At 33.8% G+C, this 17,720-nt stretch overlaps 2 protein-coding genes across 4 annotated transcripts; one reads left to right on the plus strand and one right to left on the minus strand.

Moving 5' to 3' along the window:
• Window positions 1-1,632: 1,632 nt before the first annotated feature.
• LOC132170990 (putative ADP-ribosylation factor GTPase-activating protein AGD13) lies at window positions 1,633-11,598 on the plus strand. 3 transcript variants are annotated; one of them, XM_059582173.2, is made up of 10 exons: window positions 1,633-1,742; window positions 2,614-2,720; window positions 3,746-3,827; window positions 4,134-4,209; window positions 5,721-5,884; window positions 6,244-6,379; window positions 6,655-6,771; window positions 7,212-7,307; window positions 9,774-10,055; window positions 11,343-11,598. In XM_059582173.2, the coding sequence occupies exons 2-9, from the start codon at window positions 2,681-2,683 to the stop codon at window positions 10,053-10,055; spliced, it is 993 nt and encodes a 330-aa protein (XP_059438156.1). In that variant the 5' UTR covers window positions 1,633-1,742; window positions 2,614-2,680; the 3' UTR covers window positions 11,343-11,598. The 3 variants fall into 3 exon arrangements, with proteins under 3 accessions (XP_059438156.1, XP_059438157.1, XP_059438158.1); XM_059582174.2 differs by lacking the exon at window positions 11,343-11,598 and adding an exon at window positions 11,186-11,336; XM_059582175.2 differs by lacking the exon at window positions 11,343-11,598 and adding an exon at window positions 11,192-11,336.
• Window positions 11,599-13,535: 1,937 nt separating this feature from the next.
• LOC132172237 (uncharacterized) lies at window positions 13,536-14,416 on the minus strand. Its single transcript, XM_059583702.2, has one exon. The coding sequence runs from the start codon at window positions 14,198-14,200 to the stop codon at window positions 13,673-13,675; it is 528 nt and encodes a 175-aa protein (XP_059439685.1). The 5' UTR covers window positions 14,201-14,416; the 3' UTR covers window positions 13,536-13,672.
• Window positions 14,417-17,720: the final 3,304 nt, after the last annotated feature.

Genomic DNA, 17,720 nt, shown 5'->3' on the forward strand with positions numbered 1-17,720 from the left:
GGAGACAAATTTCTTGTAGGGTCCACATACTTAACGATGGGTGAAAGTCATCCACGTCAACAACCCAGTAGTTAATCGGTTGACCAGAGTATTGGTCGCCAAAGGTGTTGCCATCCGGCCCATCCTTGAAGGTTAAATCACACAATCCCGCACATATAGGACATACTTGTACGCAATGACATATTATAGAAGTTACAAATAATATGTTTTAAGTTAATAAGAAAGTTTACCTTAAACTTTTTTTCAAATGAACCGATTTAAGATCGGTCGGAAATATAACTTGCTAAGTCTTTAAGCTCATCCCTTGTTTATTTTTCCATTCTTTTAGGATTTGAGATGAATGATCTATAGTCCGAAATTTAATTCGGCCCTTAAATTCATTAGTTTTTATAAACTTAAATTTTAAAATAATTAGAAATTAACACGACCAAAAAATATAAAAAGAAACATTTTTCAATACCTTTTTTAGAAGATATATAATAATAATAATAGCTAGGATACAGAACAACAACGGGGGCAAGGCTTAGGTGCGGTAGTTCAAAACTACCGCACCACGCTGTAGTCCAAGGTTTGGTGCAGTTTTGGGCAATAAACAAATAGTTCTTTTAAAGAAAAAGAAAAAGAAAAAGAAAAATATTTAAAAACTAAAAGTATTAAAAAAATAGAAGAGAAAAAAAAAATAAAAAATGAAAGGGGTGGAGCCACCCCTTGGCCAAAATGAAAAATATTTTTAATTATTAGTTTTTTATATTTTTTAATTCTTAAATAATTGTTTGTTATATTTTTAAAAAAAACCTATTTTTTCCCAGCCCAAAACTGCACCGTTTGGTTCAGTTTTGAATTTTTCCTTCTCAAAACTGCACCAAACGGTGCAGTTTTCCAAAGGGCAAGGCTTAGGTGCGGTAGTTCAAAACTACCGCACCATGCTGGTGTCCAAGGTTTGGTGCAGTTTTGGGCAATAAACAAATAGTTCTTTTAAAGAAAAAGAAAAAGAAAAAGAAAAATATTTAAAAACTAAAAGTATTAAAAAAATAGAAGAGAAAAAAAAAATAAAAAATGAAAGGGGTGGAGCCACCCCTTGGCCAAAATGAAATATATTTTTAATTATTAGTTTTTTATATTTTTTAATTCTTAAATAATTGTTTGTTATATTTTTAAAAAAACCTATTTTTTCCCGGCCCAAAACTGCACCGTTTGGTTCAGTTTTGAATTTTTCCTTCTCAAAACTGCACCAAACGGTGCAGTTTTGGACTACTGCTTGGTGCGGTAGTTTTGCACTACCGCACCTAAGCCTTGCCCCAACAACGGCAACCTAGGCGACCAAAGCTGGCTCGAATAACAAAGTACATAAAAGTGCATTTTAAGGTTGTTGTTATCTCTTTACAAGGCCATGCGAGCGAAGAAAGATCACTGGGTTGGATAACTTTCAAACTCCCATCAACTATTTGACTTTTAAATCAAAGAAGACGAGTGGCATTTATGTTATGATTTATTTCTTCTAATAAAGTGATTCCCATTTCTGGTCTGACCCTTTTGAAAACAGTAAAAAAGAAAGGCGTAAAATAATTAAATAAAATGATTATAAAACAATAAAAACACAAAGTTTTCATCACCCGAATCAAAAGGGTGTGAAACAAAACACAATAACAAGAATAGCGCCTCAGCATCTTTCTCCCTCTCTCTGTCTCTCGAAGGAGCTCTTTGGGTTTGGAGTTCGGCATTTTGTTATCTGAAATTTGCTGGTGAATCTTTATTTCTCTCTCTTTAGATCTTCCAATTTGGCTGCAATGAATCTCATCATCTCTTTCTGTTTTTTTTTGGGTGGTTGTTAATGGTTACAACCATTTGACGGTTTTGAAACCTCTGATGTGAATGTTTTTTCATTTTTTATGACGCTATCCAAACGGTCTCAATCCAAATCCAAAATTTCCAACTTTTTGACCGTTAATGAATGAACCCACCATCATTCATCATTGTATGATTATTTTTCCAATATTGATTTGGGTTTAATATGTTGTTAATGTAGTTAATATGATTTGTTCTTTTTGTTGCCTTTTGCTGCTGAGAAAATGTAGGATTGGGAATTATATTTGAATATGGAGTCTTTCTAGATTTCCCATCATTTGGGACCTTTAAGTCTTTGACCCAGTTTTTTTTGGTTTGTTTTCTCAGCAGCAAGAAAAAAGAAGCATATAAATAATTTATTGAATGATTGTTTCAGTAAGATGAATATGTGCACGTTTCAATAATTGGTTGGAATGCCTACAAATGATCTCAAATACCCTGCTACTTTTTTTGTTTTTGTTTTTGAGATTATCACTCGTTATAAAAGTGCTTAGTTTGGGTCCCTTTTTTTGCTACTGTTCTGACCATGTTCTGAATTTTTGTTCTCATGTTTCAATTCCATATCTATGATCTAGAAAGTAAGTTTATTTGTCAGTTTGTTAATCCTAACCTGGTAATCCCTGTTTTGTCTAGTGTAATTTGTTGGTTGAATGTTGAAAAAGTTTTAATTTTGAGAATTTATCCGGGCGTGTGAGCTGTTGGTTTTTAGCATAACGTTTGCTGAGATGGATTTTCTTCCCCCCCCCCCCCCCCCTTCTCCTTTTTCAGGTCATTTTGTCTAGACAATTTGGAAGAGCTAGGTTTTGTTGGATCATTGTGGGTTATAAGCACAGCAATGAGTAACCATCCACTGGAACTTGGGGGGACTGCTTCAGGTATTCTTGTAATACTTTCAAGTGTGTTATTATGATCAGTGGGCTCTAAGTAATTGGATAGTCTTATAACATCTATTTCGTAATCGAGTGCATCCTCGAACATAACATCTATTTTGTAATCGAGTGCATGTCGGTTTTCTTTTTCTTTGTGCCACTCAATGGAGTTTAAATTATTATTTATTTTGACTTGTTGAATATAGATATGCTGGAGTAGGGGCACTTTCATATTCCCTTACTAAGGTGTTGGGATGTGTAAATTGCATTTTTTTTTTCTTCTGTATATTTGTGTCCGTCATACAATTACAGAGTGGAAGCTCACACAATTGCAGTCTGATATGAATTGAAGAAGCTCCTGAGGAACCAAGTTTTAGTTACCAACCCATAACAAGAAAAGAAAAGAAAAGAAAAGGTGCAAGAGTGAGGAGCACCTGAGAAAGAGTTTAGAGTACAGTGCCTCTTCGTCCTTGGCCGATTAGAGAACTATTGTATGCATAGGGTGGGTTTTTATGAGTGTAGTTGAGAATTCTTGCATGCTGTTGAATTATGCTTATAGTGTTGTAGCATCTGGTATGAAGGTGAAAGGAGAAATGTGTGCTTTGTAGTCTTGTGCAGGAAGGAGACTAGGAGTGAATGATATTTTCAGTTTTGTCCTTTTCTCCACCTCTAGTCCACTGTTTTGGTGGAAATTCTGATTTGTTACAAAGCAACTTATAGTTTATCTCCTGTTCTTATGTTGAAACTTAAAAATCTGAAAAATTGTAAGATTTTTTATTTTATTAGTCTATTCTTGTGTTTAATTGTAGCTAATTAACTGTGTGGAGTAAGTATGAAGGCTAGATGCTCCATTTTGTTGCTCGTGAAGCTTAGATATTGACAGTTATGGTTGGTTTGATGAAAGATATTTTGCAATTTGTTCTTTCAAGGCTTTGTACAAGACTGTGCCTCGTTTTTATATTTTTGGTATGATGTGGAAATGATATCTTTTTGTTAACCTTGTTATTGAATGATGTGCACTTTTTGTACAGGTAAAAGAAGACTAAAAGAGCTATTGCTTCAAAGTGACAATCGTGTTTGTGCTGATTGTGGTGCCCCAGATCCTAAATGGGCGTAAGTTTCACCACCTGGACACCTTTAGTTTGTTAATTATGTTATGTTGAGTGTGTGTGTGTTGTGACGTTGAGTGTGTGTGTGTATTGTGACAATTGATATTTGGAGAATTAGAATCAGAAGGTGAAGAATTTCTGTGTGAGTTGTTAATTGACATCCTGTGGATGGAGTTGGGGAAATGGCTTCATGTCAAAGAACAAATTAAAATCATGTTATTTGCATCACCTTGTTCCTTTACAATGTCGAGGAATTTGTTGATAATTTCTTTTTGATAAGTACTAATTTTTGTTGATAAATGCATTTCAGGTCTGCAAATATTGGAGTTTTTATATGCTTGAAATGTTGTGGTGTACATAGGAGCCTCGGTACCCATATATCTAAGGTAACTGCTCCCAGATTACCTTTTACCTATATTGTTGTACAAAAATTATAAAACGTAAATGGCAACTAGCTGTTGATGGCCACATGCGCAATGATATATTCTGGACATATGAATTCGTTGCGCATTGGACAAGGACGGAAATTGATTTCTCGCTTTTTTTAGTATGTATTTTTTCTAGTCAATGTACTTGTTTTTGTTGCATTAAGACAATAGGAACTAATTGGAGCCTAAAGAATTCTTGATGTCGCAGCCATTTCCTGGATAGAGAGAAGCTTTAGGTTCCATGACATCTAAGAAGGCCTTTTGGTTTGAAAAGACATTTTCGTGGTAGATTGTAAGGTGTTAGTATTGTAATTGTAGAAATTCAGCTTTTATTTAAATTTGTGAGTTAACGGTATTTTAGTAATTTCTGTTATTGTTAGGCATGGGCCGTAGTACGGACTGTGGGTCTTTCTTTTAAAAAAATAAAATTAAGTCCATCATTTATTGGTTTTTTTTCTTTTGGTGTTTCCCTTGGATTATTTTACTCATAAAATTACAAGTTGGTTTTTCAGTCCTAGCCCTACTAAGAAATGTCAAGAGTCGAGAGTCTATATATATGTTTACTATTGTACTGAGACAATTTCAGATTTAATAAGGAGACTTTGGTTTATTAAAATCCATGCTTGCCCTAATTTGAGTCTTTTGGTTCATGTTACTATTTATTCAGCTCTGAACACCCTCCAAAGTCTTTAGCCACCATATAGCATATCAAACCAGCCTTAAAGTCTCAAACGCAGCTGCTTTAAATTTTCCTGCAACCTATTTCTTTTAAGAAGTTCCCTCTTACCTTTATTTCCTATATTTCTAAACACTTATTGTAGAAACTCTCAAGCCTTTCTCTCGCCATAAAAAACCCTAAAATCACAACCCTTAGTATTATAAACCACCACAAATGCATATGTAGATAGATTTTCTAAATCTTTCTGATGTCAATTTAGTCATAATGTACCATATCTATAATAAGGCTTGAGTTGATTTGACTACTTTCTGATTGACATGCTGAATTTGTTCCATTTGTGAAAATGGAAAATATAGCTTATTGAATAAACAAACTCACCTTCTTTGCTGCAGCCTAAAAGATCATTGAGTTGCCCAGAGTAGCTTTTTGTCTGTGTTTGCTTGCATTTCTTACAAGTCTTACTCTCATATTTAAAAACTGGACTGTATTGGGCATTTGGACTGCTTGGGCTGTCTACCAGTCCTCTTTCCAGCCCAGGTTTACTCCCTGAATTGTTTTGGGAAATGCCTCCTACATGGTGGAATCTGCTTGCTTCTAATTGCTTAATCTTCATTTGATCCTATATCTATGCACCTTGTCAATTCTCATTGCCAAGTTTAGTCTTTTGTTCAACGATAAATGTCATGATTTATTTAGGTGCTTGAGCTTTTTCATATTCTCTCCCAACACATACACATTCACACACTAACTTTATATATTTCTCTGAACAATATTAATCTAGTTTTTTTAGGTTTTGTCTGTGACGCTGGATGAGTGGTCTGATGATGAAATTGATGCAATGGTTGAAGTTGGAGGAAATACTTCTGCTAATTCAATTTATGAGGCTTTCATCCCAGAAGGATATGCAAAGCCTGGACCAGATGCCTCTCATGACCAGCGTGCGAAATTTATTCGGTTAGACATAACTTATAATTCTTTAATCCATTCATCTGTGTGACTCTTTTCTGACATCTGTATATGTTTGGTCACCCTGTACTTGATTCAGACTATGTATGTACTTTCTGGGTGGACCACGTAATTGATTTTGATATGAAAGTGCTCCAACTACCATAAGCATCCTACTTGCTGTCCAACCTACGATTGAACTACTTTGCCCTATTTGTACTTGTGCTCTTTTACTGTAAAACTTTTATGCTCATTTGACAGTTGACTGACCACCATGGCAGGCTGGAGAGTGGTACTAAGGGTAGATTCAATTGTTGGGTATATCTCATGCTCTTAAGGTGTTACTTACTTGCTACCCTTTCTTGTAGGGCTAAGTATGAGCTTCAAGAATTTTTGAAGCCCAGCCTGCGGATTGTGTCACTTCCTACAGGAAAAAGTTCTCTCCAGTCAACTGTTTCCAGAAAGATTCTGGGGGGTTTTGGATCAAATTCTTCTCAAAATTCGGTAAATTTTGTTTACCTTTTCTCCTTCCTGCAGATTCTTTGCTTCAATGATAAAAGTAATAGTTCATAGCATTAGGAAGAGAGGGATATAATCAGATAAACTTGTTCAGTGAGCATAATACCATGCACACTTGGTATATAGATTAGACTTCTTTGATAGATACATTGTTGTTTTTCACAGATAAAAAATTTCTCCCGGGCATATATTTGATATGATAAATTTTACATTATGTTACCAGGTAACTGCAATTTATCTGATGCTAAAAGTTATGACAGGAAGGCATGGTAGAATTTATTGGATTATTGAAGGTCAAAGTGATAAAAGGCACAAATTTAGCCATCCGAGATATGATGTCAAGTGATCCTTATGTTATCATAACTCTTGGGCAGCAGGTTAGTCACTGTTTCTTTCACTTTTATCTTTGGGGATACTGTATATTCTACTTTGGTTTTGCTTTTTGTTTTTGAGCACATATACTATATATGTGTGTGTGGAAAAATATATACGTACGTAACAATGGGTATATGTATATATGTTCATGATTGCTAGAGAGGTAATTGGGGACATGTAGTCAATCCCATTTAGTTGGGATTAATGCTTAACTGAACTGAGTTGAGTTGAGTTAAGTTGTATTTGTTGTCATTGTGAACTATTTTTCTAATATTGAAAGTCATTCAATTGGGTGGATGGCGGGTCAGATTCCTGCTAGAATGGCCAAATACATATCTTCATTTTGATGTACCCATTATCATTAAATAACTTAAGGAAATTTTATACAGTTCATAGGATCGTATTCTTTTCTGATGATAATGATTGGTCTTGATGCTATTAGACTGTTCAGACGACTGTTGTAAGGAGCAACTTGAACCCGGTCTGGAATCAGGACCTCATGCTGTCTGTTCCTCAGCGTTTTGGACCCTTGAAGTTGGTAAGCTGCCTATTGTTCTTTCTTCTTGATGACGTCAAGTAACTTTTCTTAATATTGTATTACAGATTTAGTTTCCATAATAAGTGAGCTCTTCCCATACTTTATTGATGATTGCAATTGGCATGCTGGATGCTGCCCTTTTTGTACTTGTAAACCTGGAATTGTTCTATATCGCTAAGTACACATGTGGAGCAGTTGCCACTGCTTGCAGTGGGTTTCCAGCCCCAAAGTGAGCCCATTCGCTCTCCAAATTCTCCATGCCTCCCCCCCCTCCACTCTCTACTTTTTTTTTTTTTTTTCCCCTTTTTAGATTCTGCAATCTATCAGAACCCCACCCATCCCTTGACTACCTGAGCTAGGCGCAGGGGACCAATTGTCTCTCTCATATGACATTGTTACTGTCACAAATTGGGTTTGAACATAATTTTGTCAAGTTTATAATAGGCTGAGAAGGGAAAGAATTCAGGCAATGGTCTATTCATGGTGCGTCACATAATTGTTATTCAAGTTTGGGGTATTTGAAACTATAGTAAGTTTGGCATATTGATTTTCTATTGCAATAACTTCTGTTCTTTGTGTTAAACTATAAAAAAGCATAATCTTTTAGTTTGTCCAACTAAATTATAACTCAGCGTAAAAATTAAGTCATTGATCCCTGTACAACTTTCTAAATTAGGTGTTTTTACATATGAAAACTTCAATTTTCCTCTAGAAGTGTTTTTCTTTCTCATACTATTTATCAAAAAAAAAAAAAGGTGTTTTTCTTTCTCATACTATAGCCAATAATGATACTAATAATTACGAATACAAATTTCTTTCCCTTTTGCCAATACTTAGAGCAACTCCAGCAAATTACGTAAAAGAGCAATATTAGCTACATTTAGCTATTATTGTTCTCTTTTCAGCTCCAACAGATTAGCTCCAAAAGAGCTAAACTAACATTTTTGTTACGGTAATGGCAATATCTTGCTATTCACTGTTTTTCTCTCTCTCTTCTCTCTCTCTTCTCTCTCCCTCTTCCTCACCAAGGCATTCTTGGTTTTCTGGACAAATCCACCCAATAACTCCTCCTCTCATATTTCCTTCTAGTATCAAATCATTCTTCCTCACCTACACCCCATGAGACTGACCCAATTCCTCAAGACCAAGCTTTTGATTTTCTCATGTTTGTTGCATTAGCTTTGGATTCCATATGGTTTGCGAGTAAGAGAGTTGTCCATTGCAGAGAAAGCACCCAAGCCATGCCTAGCATGAGCACCAAAACAAACAAAAGATCTAAATTCCAGCTCCTAGCTTCAAATTAACCACACCTAAAATCATCCGAAATCCAAACAAAAAATTTCCCAACATGAGCACTAGAACCCACCGTCGTCGCAGATGGGGTTTAGATTCACCATAGGCCGACCGTATCAAATCATTTTTTCTTCTAGTATCAAATCCTTCTTCTGTGGTAGCGTTGTTTAAGCTCCAAAATTTAAAGTCTTCTTGTGTTGTGGTGGTGTGGAGGGAGAGAGAGGAGAGGGTAGAGATAATTGCAGAGGTTGGCTATGGTGGGGGGTTTGGGTTGAGTCAGAGGGAGAGAGAGAGAGAGAGAGAAAAGTGAAAAAAAATAAATAAATAAAAAAGATTAAATAATAATATTTAAAGAAAAGTAAAGAATGGAATAAAGAAACTGTTGGAGTTTGTATAGAAAAATGAGTAGGTAAAATAGAGAGTAGTGCTTTTTCATTGGGTAAAATACCTAATGCTGTTGGAGATACTCTTAGGAGTACATTGAATAATGTTTCTTTAGCGTTTGTATGTATGTATGATGTTTTGGCATTAGTTGTTTCACTTGGATGTATTCCAATTGCAAACATGTTGTCTGCAGTCAATATGAAACCAATCAATTTACCACTTAATCCCTGTAGTCATGTGCCAACCCTAGTTCCTTTTCAGAGTTCTGGATGCTGTGGTTACAAGGATATGGTGGGAAAACTTTTCCTCTCTTGTCTAGTTAAGAGACAAAAGCTCACACATGTTTTGCTTGCAATGCTACTGAATGTCCTAACATGGTGTAATTATATTTTGTTGTAGTTTGTATATGTAATATTATATGCCATCTTTTATGCATAAAATTATTTATATGTAAAAATAGAAGCAGTGGTGCATCAAATTTTATGTTGGTGCAGATAATATGGCATTTAATTTGGGGTTTCTTTAGAAGTATGAGGGCTAGCTTTGTTATCTATACTATCTGTTTGTCTCAAACAATTGGCTTCTCACCTAAACAGTTGGTCTCTTTCTTCTCTCTCTTCTAACTTTTCTCTGCTCTTTTTTCTCTCCATTTTTCTGCCCATCTTATTTATAAATGGAAGTTAGAAAGGAAAAGCCATCTACCATGCACACTAGCACCTTGTTGAGGATACAAGCAAATAATTTAATAATGGGAACATATCTGACTTCTCATATTTTGGCATGTTGCAGCGCGTGTTTGATCACGACACGTTTTCATCCGATGATATTATGGGAGAAGCAGAGGTCGATCTCCAGCCCTTAATAACATCAGCAATGGCATTTGGAGATGCAGGGATGTTTGGGGACATGCAGATTGGAAAATGGCTGAAATCGCATGACAATGCCCTGATAGATGACAGCACTGTTAACATTGTTGATGGCAAGGTGAAACAGGAGGTGGCCCTCAAGCTCCAGAATGTGGAATCTGGGGAACTATATCTAGAACTAGAATGGATGCCTCTTGACCAATAGGTACATATATTTTTTTTTTCTTGCCTTTGCTTCTAATAAAAATGCTGTAGTATTGATCGAGTTACTCCTATGGAATGATTGAGTGCACTTGTCTTCTTTCACTTCTATTTGTTGATTTAAATTTAATTCTTTTTTGCCTGTCACTATCAAAATTTAGTGGGAGTGACAAAGATCAATACAAGCAACTTTGTATATTGGTTTATCCAACTTGTACTTTGGTGTGGTGGTGACTGGTGACACAAAAAAATTGTGCTATATCAACTGCTTTTTAAACTTAATGTTCATTCAACAAAAAGAGTAATGTTGTTTAGTAGAATGTTATACTCACCGTTACGTCATCACTGTCGTATGGCAGTTTACCAAATAGCACTTCTCTGCCAAAAAATATGCAACTTTGTATATTGGTTTATTCCAACTTGTAAACATCTGGTGTGGTGGTGACTGGTGACACGAAAAAATTATGAATATATTAACTGCTTTTTGAACTTAATGTTCATTCAACAAGTTACAAAAAAAAAAAAAAGTTCATTCAACAATAGAATGTTATACGACTGCACTGTCACGTCATGACAGTCTCCTAAATAGCATTTCTTTGCCAAAAACTATGCAACTTTGTATATTGGTTTATTCCAACTTGTAACCTGTGGTGGTGACACGAAAAAATTGTGAATATATATCAACTAACTTTTGAACTTAATGTTCATTCAACAAATAGAGTAATGTTATTTAGTAGAATATCATATGACTGGGATGATGTGACAGTGATTTCACTGTCACGTCATTCCAGCCGTATGGCAGTTGTTTAACATTCTACTAACCAACATTACTTTGTTTGTTGAATGAACATTTTTTTTTTTAACTTGTTGAATGAACATTAAGTTCAAAAAGCAGTTGATATATTCACAAAGTAGCATAGTTTTTGATAAATAAATGCTATTTAGTAGACTGTTATATGACTGAGAATCTTTTTACTGTCACTTCATCATAATCGTATATCACTCTACCAAATACCATTTATCTGCCCTAAAATGAAGCAGTGCATTTGTGAACTTAGTTGTTTTAATTGATTGATTGGTTATATTGCCTCATTTAGAGCATTATCTAAAATCACAATAATATCTTAATGATAGGTACAGCTACATCCATAAACCATGTGTTTTCTGTTTATGCTATAAATGCTCCAGCATGCATAGTTGCCAGCTGTTTTGGCTCCTACAATTTGCTTTCTGGATTGTGAGAATGACCTTCGAGTGAATACAAATATACCATAACTTGTGTTGTTATCAGATGTGACACAACATTTTTGGATAAGTACGAAGCCAAAGATGAGTATTTAGTTCTTCAGAGGATATCAACAAAAGAGCAGTTGGGGGAACTCAGATTTGCATAGTGAAATACAGGTACAAAAATTAAATGCCATTAGCTTTTATTTGACATACAATGAGGTTCGCGTCGCATACCCGATATTAATTCGACGTGAAATTAGCGAGTTAGTGTGAAGGGTGTGATCTGTTTAATTAAAGGGTTAAATACTTTGTTGGTACTTGGGTTTGCATATTTTTATTTTTTCTTACATGTGGTTCAAATCTTATTATAAATGGTACGTGACTTACGGGAAAAGACAAACTTAATACCTCCGTTAGCCTAAACTAACAGAATGCCATGTGTTGTCACATAAAAATGCCACGTATCCTAATACATATTAAAAAATAAAAAAAATAATTAATTAAAAAACTAAAAACCTTAAAAAAAATAAAAATAAAAATTATGGGGTCTCCTTTTTGGCCGGCCACCCCATAAATTTTTATTTATTTATTAGGTTTTAGTTTTTTAATTATTAATTATTTTTAATTTTTAGGACATGTGGCATTTCTATGTGATGACACGTGTGACTAAATCTAACTAAGTTGATATTTTCTTGTAAGTCAGGTACCATTTATAATAGAATTTAAACCTCAGGTAAGAAAAAATAAAAATGTGCAAAACCCATAGTTAAATTGGTCAGTTGACATATATAGTTTAATTAAATAAACCCGACAAGTGACATAAGGGATAATAGTTTTTGACACAACCTTCTAACGTAATACAAACACAACATGCATGTTATGTTTAATTAAATGAGGTAAGTTATGATTGTTTTATATAGTCTTATATTCATGTTTGAATACGACTCAAATTCGGCACGTAAACAGGAATTGACACCCTACCTACAACCCCACCATTGCACTCGTTTGTTTCAAAAACTCCATTGAGGATGATAAAGACAATGCAAACTTTTGTCTTTATTTGCCCAAACCTGTCTATTTGCTTTGCTGCAAACCCAATTTCTCATAATAATCTATAGAAATTTGTACAAAACTTACTTAAAGTACACTTCAGAGTAATGGTAGAAGTAAGACTTAAGTTCTCTAAAATATGATGTGATTTTTAAAATCACTAATAGATTGAAACTCAATAATGATCTTCTCAAATTCAAAGATTATTTTAAAAATCATAACACATTAGGAAAGATTCTTTTATTATCATTAATCCACACTTAAAGCTTTCTCATGAAATTAAAAAAATAATTTTTTAAAAATAAAAAATAAAAAAATTAAGAAAAAGAAACAACCATTAGCCAATTATTGGAAACAAATCTTTAAAGTGATGTGAAACGCAGTATCCAAATGAAGCGGTTGAGCTGGACCAAACCATAGCAACCGACAAGGTCTACTATTGTAGGCGGTAGTTAAGGGTCTCACCAAACTCACGAAAAGTCAAGGTCGGTCATCATTTCCGCTTATTATTTACAAAAAGCATATTCTTATTATTTTTACTTTTTTACTTTTTCACTATTTGCCGAAAGATTCTCAACCCCCTACAGTCCTACTATTACTATAACCACCATTTTCAAACTCCACGTGTCCCCTAAGATTATATTCTCTCTTTCCAATCAATAATATACTACTTTAATCCTAAATAACGACCACTCATATATGAATATAATATTATATTATATTTAATTATTCAATTAACATCTCACCACAATTCTTCTCCCATAAGCAAACTTCAATAAATGGACAGGAGAGGAGCCAGGGCTTGAAATTATAAGGAAAAAAGTGTTAAAAATTTTTTTTTTTTAAAAAGGAAGTAAAATTACACTTTTATCCTTATAAATTATAATAAGAAGCATCGGCTTCTCTCTGGTCCATTTCCAAATTTAAGGCATTTGCTTATATTTTAAAAGCCTAAACTAATAAAAAAAATTAATTAATTATACTATTTTAACAGTATTTTCTACATTAGAGTATGATATATAATACTCTTCCATATGAAGAAATGATTGGTAATTATAAGAAGTAGCAAGAAGTACACAAGACAGACAGAATTAAGCTCAAGTTTACATCAATGGAGACCTCCATTAATAACCTTTTCTCGATCTTGCATGTTACTATTAAATCTCTATCTCTCCACTAATCCAACAAATTATTACCAAAAAAAAAAAAAAAAAAAAGTCCACTCATCTTATAAATATATAAATTAAAAAGGTGGGCAAGTTTTTTTCTGCGTTATACGTCTTTCACTTTGCATAAAGTGGAAGAAAGACGTATAAAAAACGTAAGAAGAAAAAGCAAGAATTATTCACGAACCACTATCTGTAACTTGTTGTCGTTGTCATGGTATGGTGGCGGCGGCGGCGGCAGCGGCAGTGCTGGTGGGGTGGTGGTGGTGGTGGGTGATCTTTGTCGTCGGAACTTGAAGATGTAAATCAAAGCGGAGGCCACTAACAAAGCGACACCTGTCACGCCGCACGCCACGCTGGCCACCAGCAGCACGGCCCGCACGCGATCTTTGTGCCCGTTGTCATGCCGGCCGACGGTGGACCACCACGACGTGTCGTCTGGGTCGTCGGTGGAATTGGAATCCATGGCCTTCGGCATTGCCACGTTGGAAGAGGTCGACGTGGGCGACGACGATCCCCCGAAAAACGACTTCATCTCCGGCGGCGACGACGACGACGACGACGACTTCTCTCCCGCCGGCGACGAATTCTGGTACCCCAGACCGTGATCCGACGGCCGGAGTTCGTGGGACTCCGATTTTCCGTTCATGGCGATCGAGATCAAGATCACCGTAGCCATTGCTCTGAGACTCAGAGACGTCATTTTCACTCCCTCCCTCTCCCACTCTGTTTCTCTGTGCCTCTCTTGACTAAGCGTTGCCTTATATAAAAGCGAAGAACAAAACGATGTCGTTCTAGTATTGTTAACTGTTAAGTGTGCTGGACCAAATTAAAGAGGTTTTTGTCGGAGCACGGGAGCAGCATGACCTGCTGTCGGAGACTAGGCGTAGAAAAAGCTCTAATCCTCACCGTTTTGTTCTTTGTCTTTACCGCTAAAATTATAAAACTCACAAAAAGCTTAATTAATTAATTAATTCACAATTTTAGCAATATAGGCCTTGTGGATGTGGTTGTTGGGGAGGATATTTTTGCCCTTTAACGGTGGTTCACATGACCATTTATGTAATTATCTGGATTAGGTGTCACGTGTCAAACATAATATAATTGTCAAAAGGACTATCTAGCACTGTCCTTTTTATTTTTTATTTGAATAAGCAAACTGATCTCTGATCTCTTAACATATACTGCATTTTTATTCCACGTTGATGTGATAGTTTTGATTAATTTTTAAATTTTTTTAAAAGTACAGCATTATTTAGATGCGGACTCCACCAAAGATTAATGCTTACCTTTATATCACATCAAAAAAAAAAAAGAATAAAAAAAAAATTACTTTTCAAAATTATTTTTATCAACGAGAAAGTCCTCATACTCTCTTCAAAATATTTATTACTCAATTGACAATATTTTCAGTTGCGATAGTATCCTCCTCAAACTACAAAAAATTGTCAATATCTACTTTAATGATAAAAATACTCTTAATAAAATTTAAACTTAAAAATTCAAGAAAAAGAAAAAAAAAGAGTGGAAATTTAAAACAAATTCGTTTTTTTTTTTCTTTTAATTTTTATTTTAGAACTTATAGGAGTATTTTTGTCAAATTGACTAAAATTTATAGTCATTTTTGTCTTTTTATTGACTAGGGATATTGACAATTTTTTGGTAGTTTGAAAAGAAAACATTGTCCCAATTAAAAGTTTGAGAAGATACTATCAATTTGATAGTAATTTGAGTGAGGAATGTGGACTTTTCTATTATCAAATATACACATGGATAGATGTATTAGAATATTGAGAAATGTAGTGGGGTTCATCAAGAACTATAGCACGTGTGTTTATCAAAAAGAGAAGTGTTATACATCTCAAATTTTATTCTGAAAAGTTAGTTCCCAAATAATATGTTATCAACTCATAATACATCATTTGGAAACTAATTTTTAGAATTAAAATTTAAAATGCTTAGCATTACTCAATCAAATGTCTAGATATAATTTTATATTTAAAATGAGAAAGAAAGAAAAGAAAAAAAAGTAAAATTAAGTTTAAATCATTGAAAAAAAATAACTTAAAAACCAAATCTTATCAAGAGGCATGATGACTCCTTTTTTGAACAATCATTGGCTTTGTGGTTGTTCAAATATTTCCTTATTTAAACAATTGGAGTGACATCACAAATATTTATTGCTAGATTGGATTATAATTTATTTATTTTTGGTTTATCCTTTTTCCTCTTTTTTCCTTTTTATTTATTTATTTTTCTTTTTTCTTTTTTCTTTTTTGACTGAAGTAGATTCTAGACAGTACAGCTTCATGATTAAGCATATCTTTCTTTGTCGTCCTGTTGGGTGCGAGACGTCATAAAGGAGTCAAAAGCCTTCCACCAATAGCAGGCCTAGAATTTCAAAGGTAGGCTAAAAAATGTAAACCAGACCAAGGCCTAACACAATGCTAAGTTAACCCGAGAACATGGGCCTTGGCACATTTGGGTCAAACATGGGAGGTGGAACGATGATTTCTTAGAATTTTAAAGAAATTGTAAATTGTAAAATTACTTTTGCATGCAAGTCTGACACTGATCGATCACTATTTTGGACTGATCAATTGGTGACGGTGAATAAGGTGTAGATGTGGCATCCATTAAGAATATATAGCATTGTCCTTTTGTATAAGAATATTGATCGAGGAATGTTAAGGAGCCAAACAAATAAACTAAGAAAATTTTCTAAACTGATGTGGCAGATTATGAGTGCTAGATAAGAGAGAAAAAATTGCATTTTTTTTTTTAAATATAAAATATCTTGCCACATCAGTTTGATAAATTTTCTGGGTTCATTTGTTTGGCTCCTTAGCCCTAACCATATTGATTTTGTAATATATATATATATAACAAAAGATTGACTTAAAATGTTGATTCTTTAGTTGAAACTGTACGTCTACCTTGTGTGATATTTCATGGTATAAATTGTGATATATAACATTACTCAAATTATAAAAAATTAATTAAAATTACAACATTTTCATATGTGGACTCCACAACATTAAAATTATTCAAATTATTCTTTATCTTTACATCACATCAAAATAATATTTAAATCGAAATAAAAAATTACTTCTCAAAATTATTATAAAATACACACACACACACACATATATATATATATATATATATATATACTAGTTGGGATGGCATGTGCAATGCACGTGCTTCGCCCCCCATATTATGTATCACTATAATTGTTACCATTATACTTTTAATAATATACATATATTATCCTATAAAATAGATTTAGTGTCTAGATTATTGAACAAGTATACATAAAATTTTCTGAAAAGTAAGACTATAAAATTGAGTAAATATGATGTACCTAAAGAAAACGAAAGAGGTTTAATTTAGATATCACACATAAGTTGTTACTTCAAATCAAAGGGTATTGAAAAATATATAGCACATTCATGTTCATGGTGTTTATCTCAACCAACCTATAGGTACATAAAATAGTAATTCCATCAAATGTTTCTTCGTTATAATACATGATGGACCTTGAAAATGTATTAAGTTTAGAGTAAACCATGTTGCCATGAATAGCAAAATTTTAAAAGCATGCATGTATGAATTATCACCAAAATAACACATTTATTTTTCTATAGTTTCTTTTCAACAGTCCCAATAACTTGTCCATAAATACTACCAAGATTATATATGCACCATCAAAACATGCAGCTAACTCGATACAACCAAACTATTAGAAACTACAATTAGCACAAGCATTCTATAATGACATAGTATTTACTAAGCTAAAATGAAACACTCAAGAATGACAACAAAGAAAGATAGCAACTCCAACCATGTGAGTGATTCACGGTATGGAATGATGATATAATTTGTAATGCAATGTTCGATGCTGCAAGTTTCACTATACAAATATTTTGGTAATGAAAATATTATAAGGTCGAATTGGTGAGTGAAAAATAAAAATCTAAAATAAAACTCAAAATTGTTACAAAGTCATTGGTTCCTCAATTCCTCTCTAGATATTTTTATAAATAAGTCATCCTGTCAAAAAAAAAAAAAAAAAAAAAAAAGCTCTATAAGATAAATAAACATACACAATTTACAATTAAAAATGTGTTTATTTAAGATCTCATGTAACTAATACTTGCCAAATAGTCAGATGCTCATGAATGGTAATCTTCCACTAACTTTCTTTTCTTCTGCCACAATAA

This window comes from Corylus avellana, chromosome 1, assembly GCF_965113065.1.
Source record: "Corylus avellana chromosome 1, dhCorAvel1.hap1.2, whole genome shotgun sequence".
Lineage (NCBI taxonomy): Eukaryota > Viridiplantae > Streptophyta > Magnoliopsida > Fagales > Betulaceae > Corylus > Corylus avellana.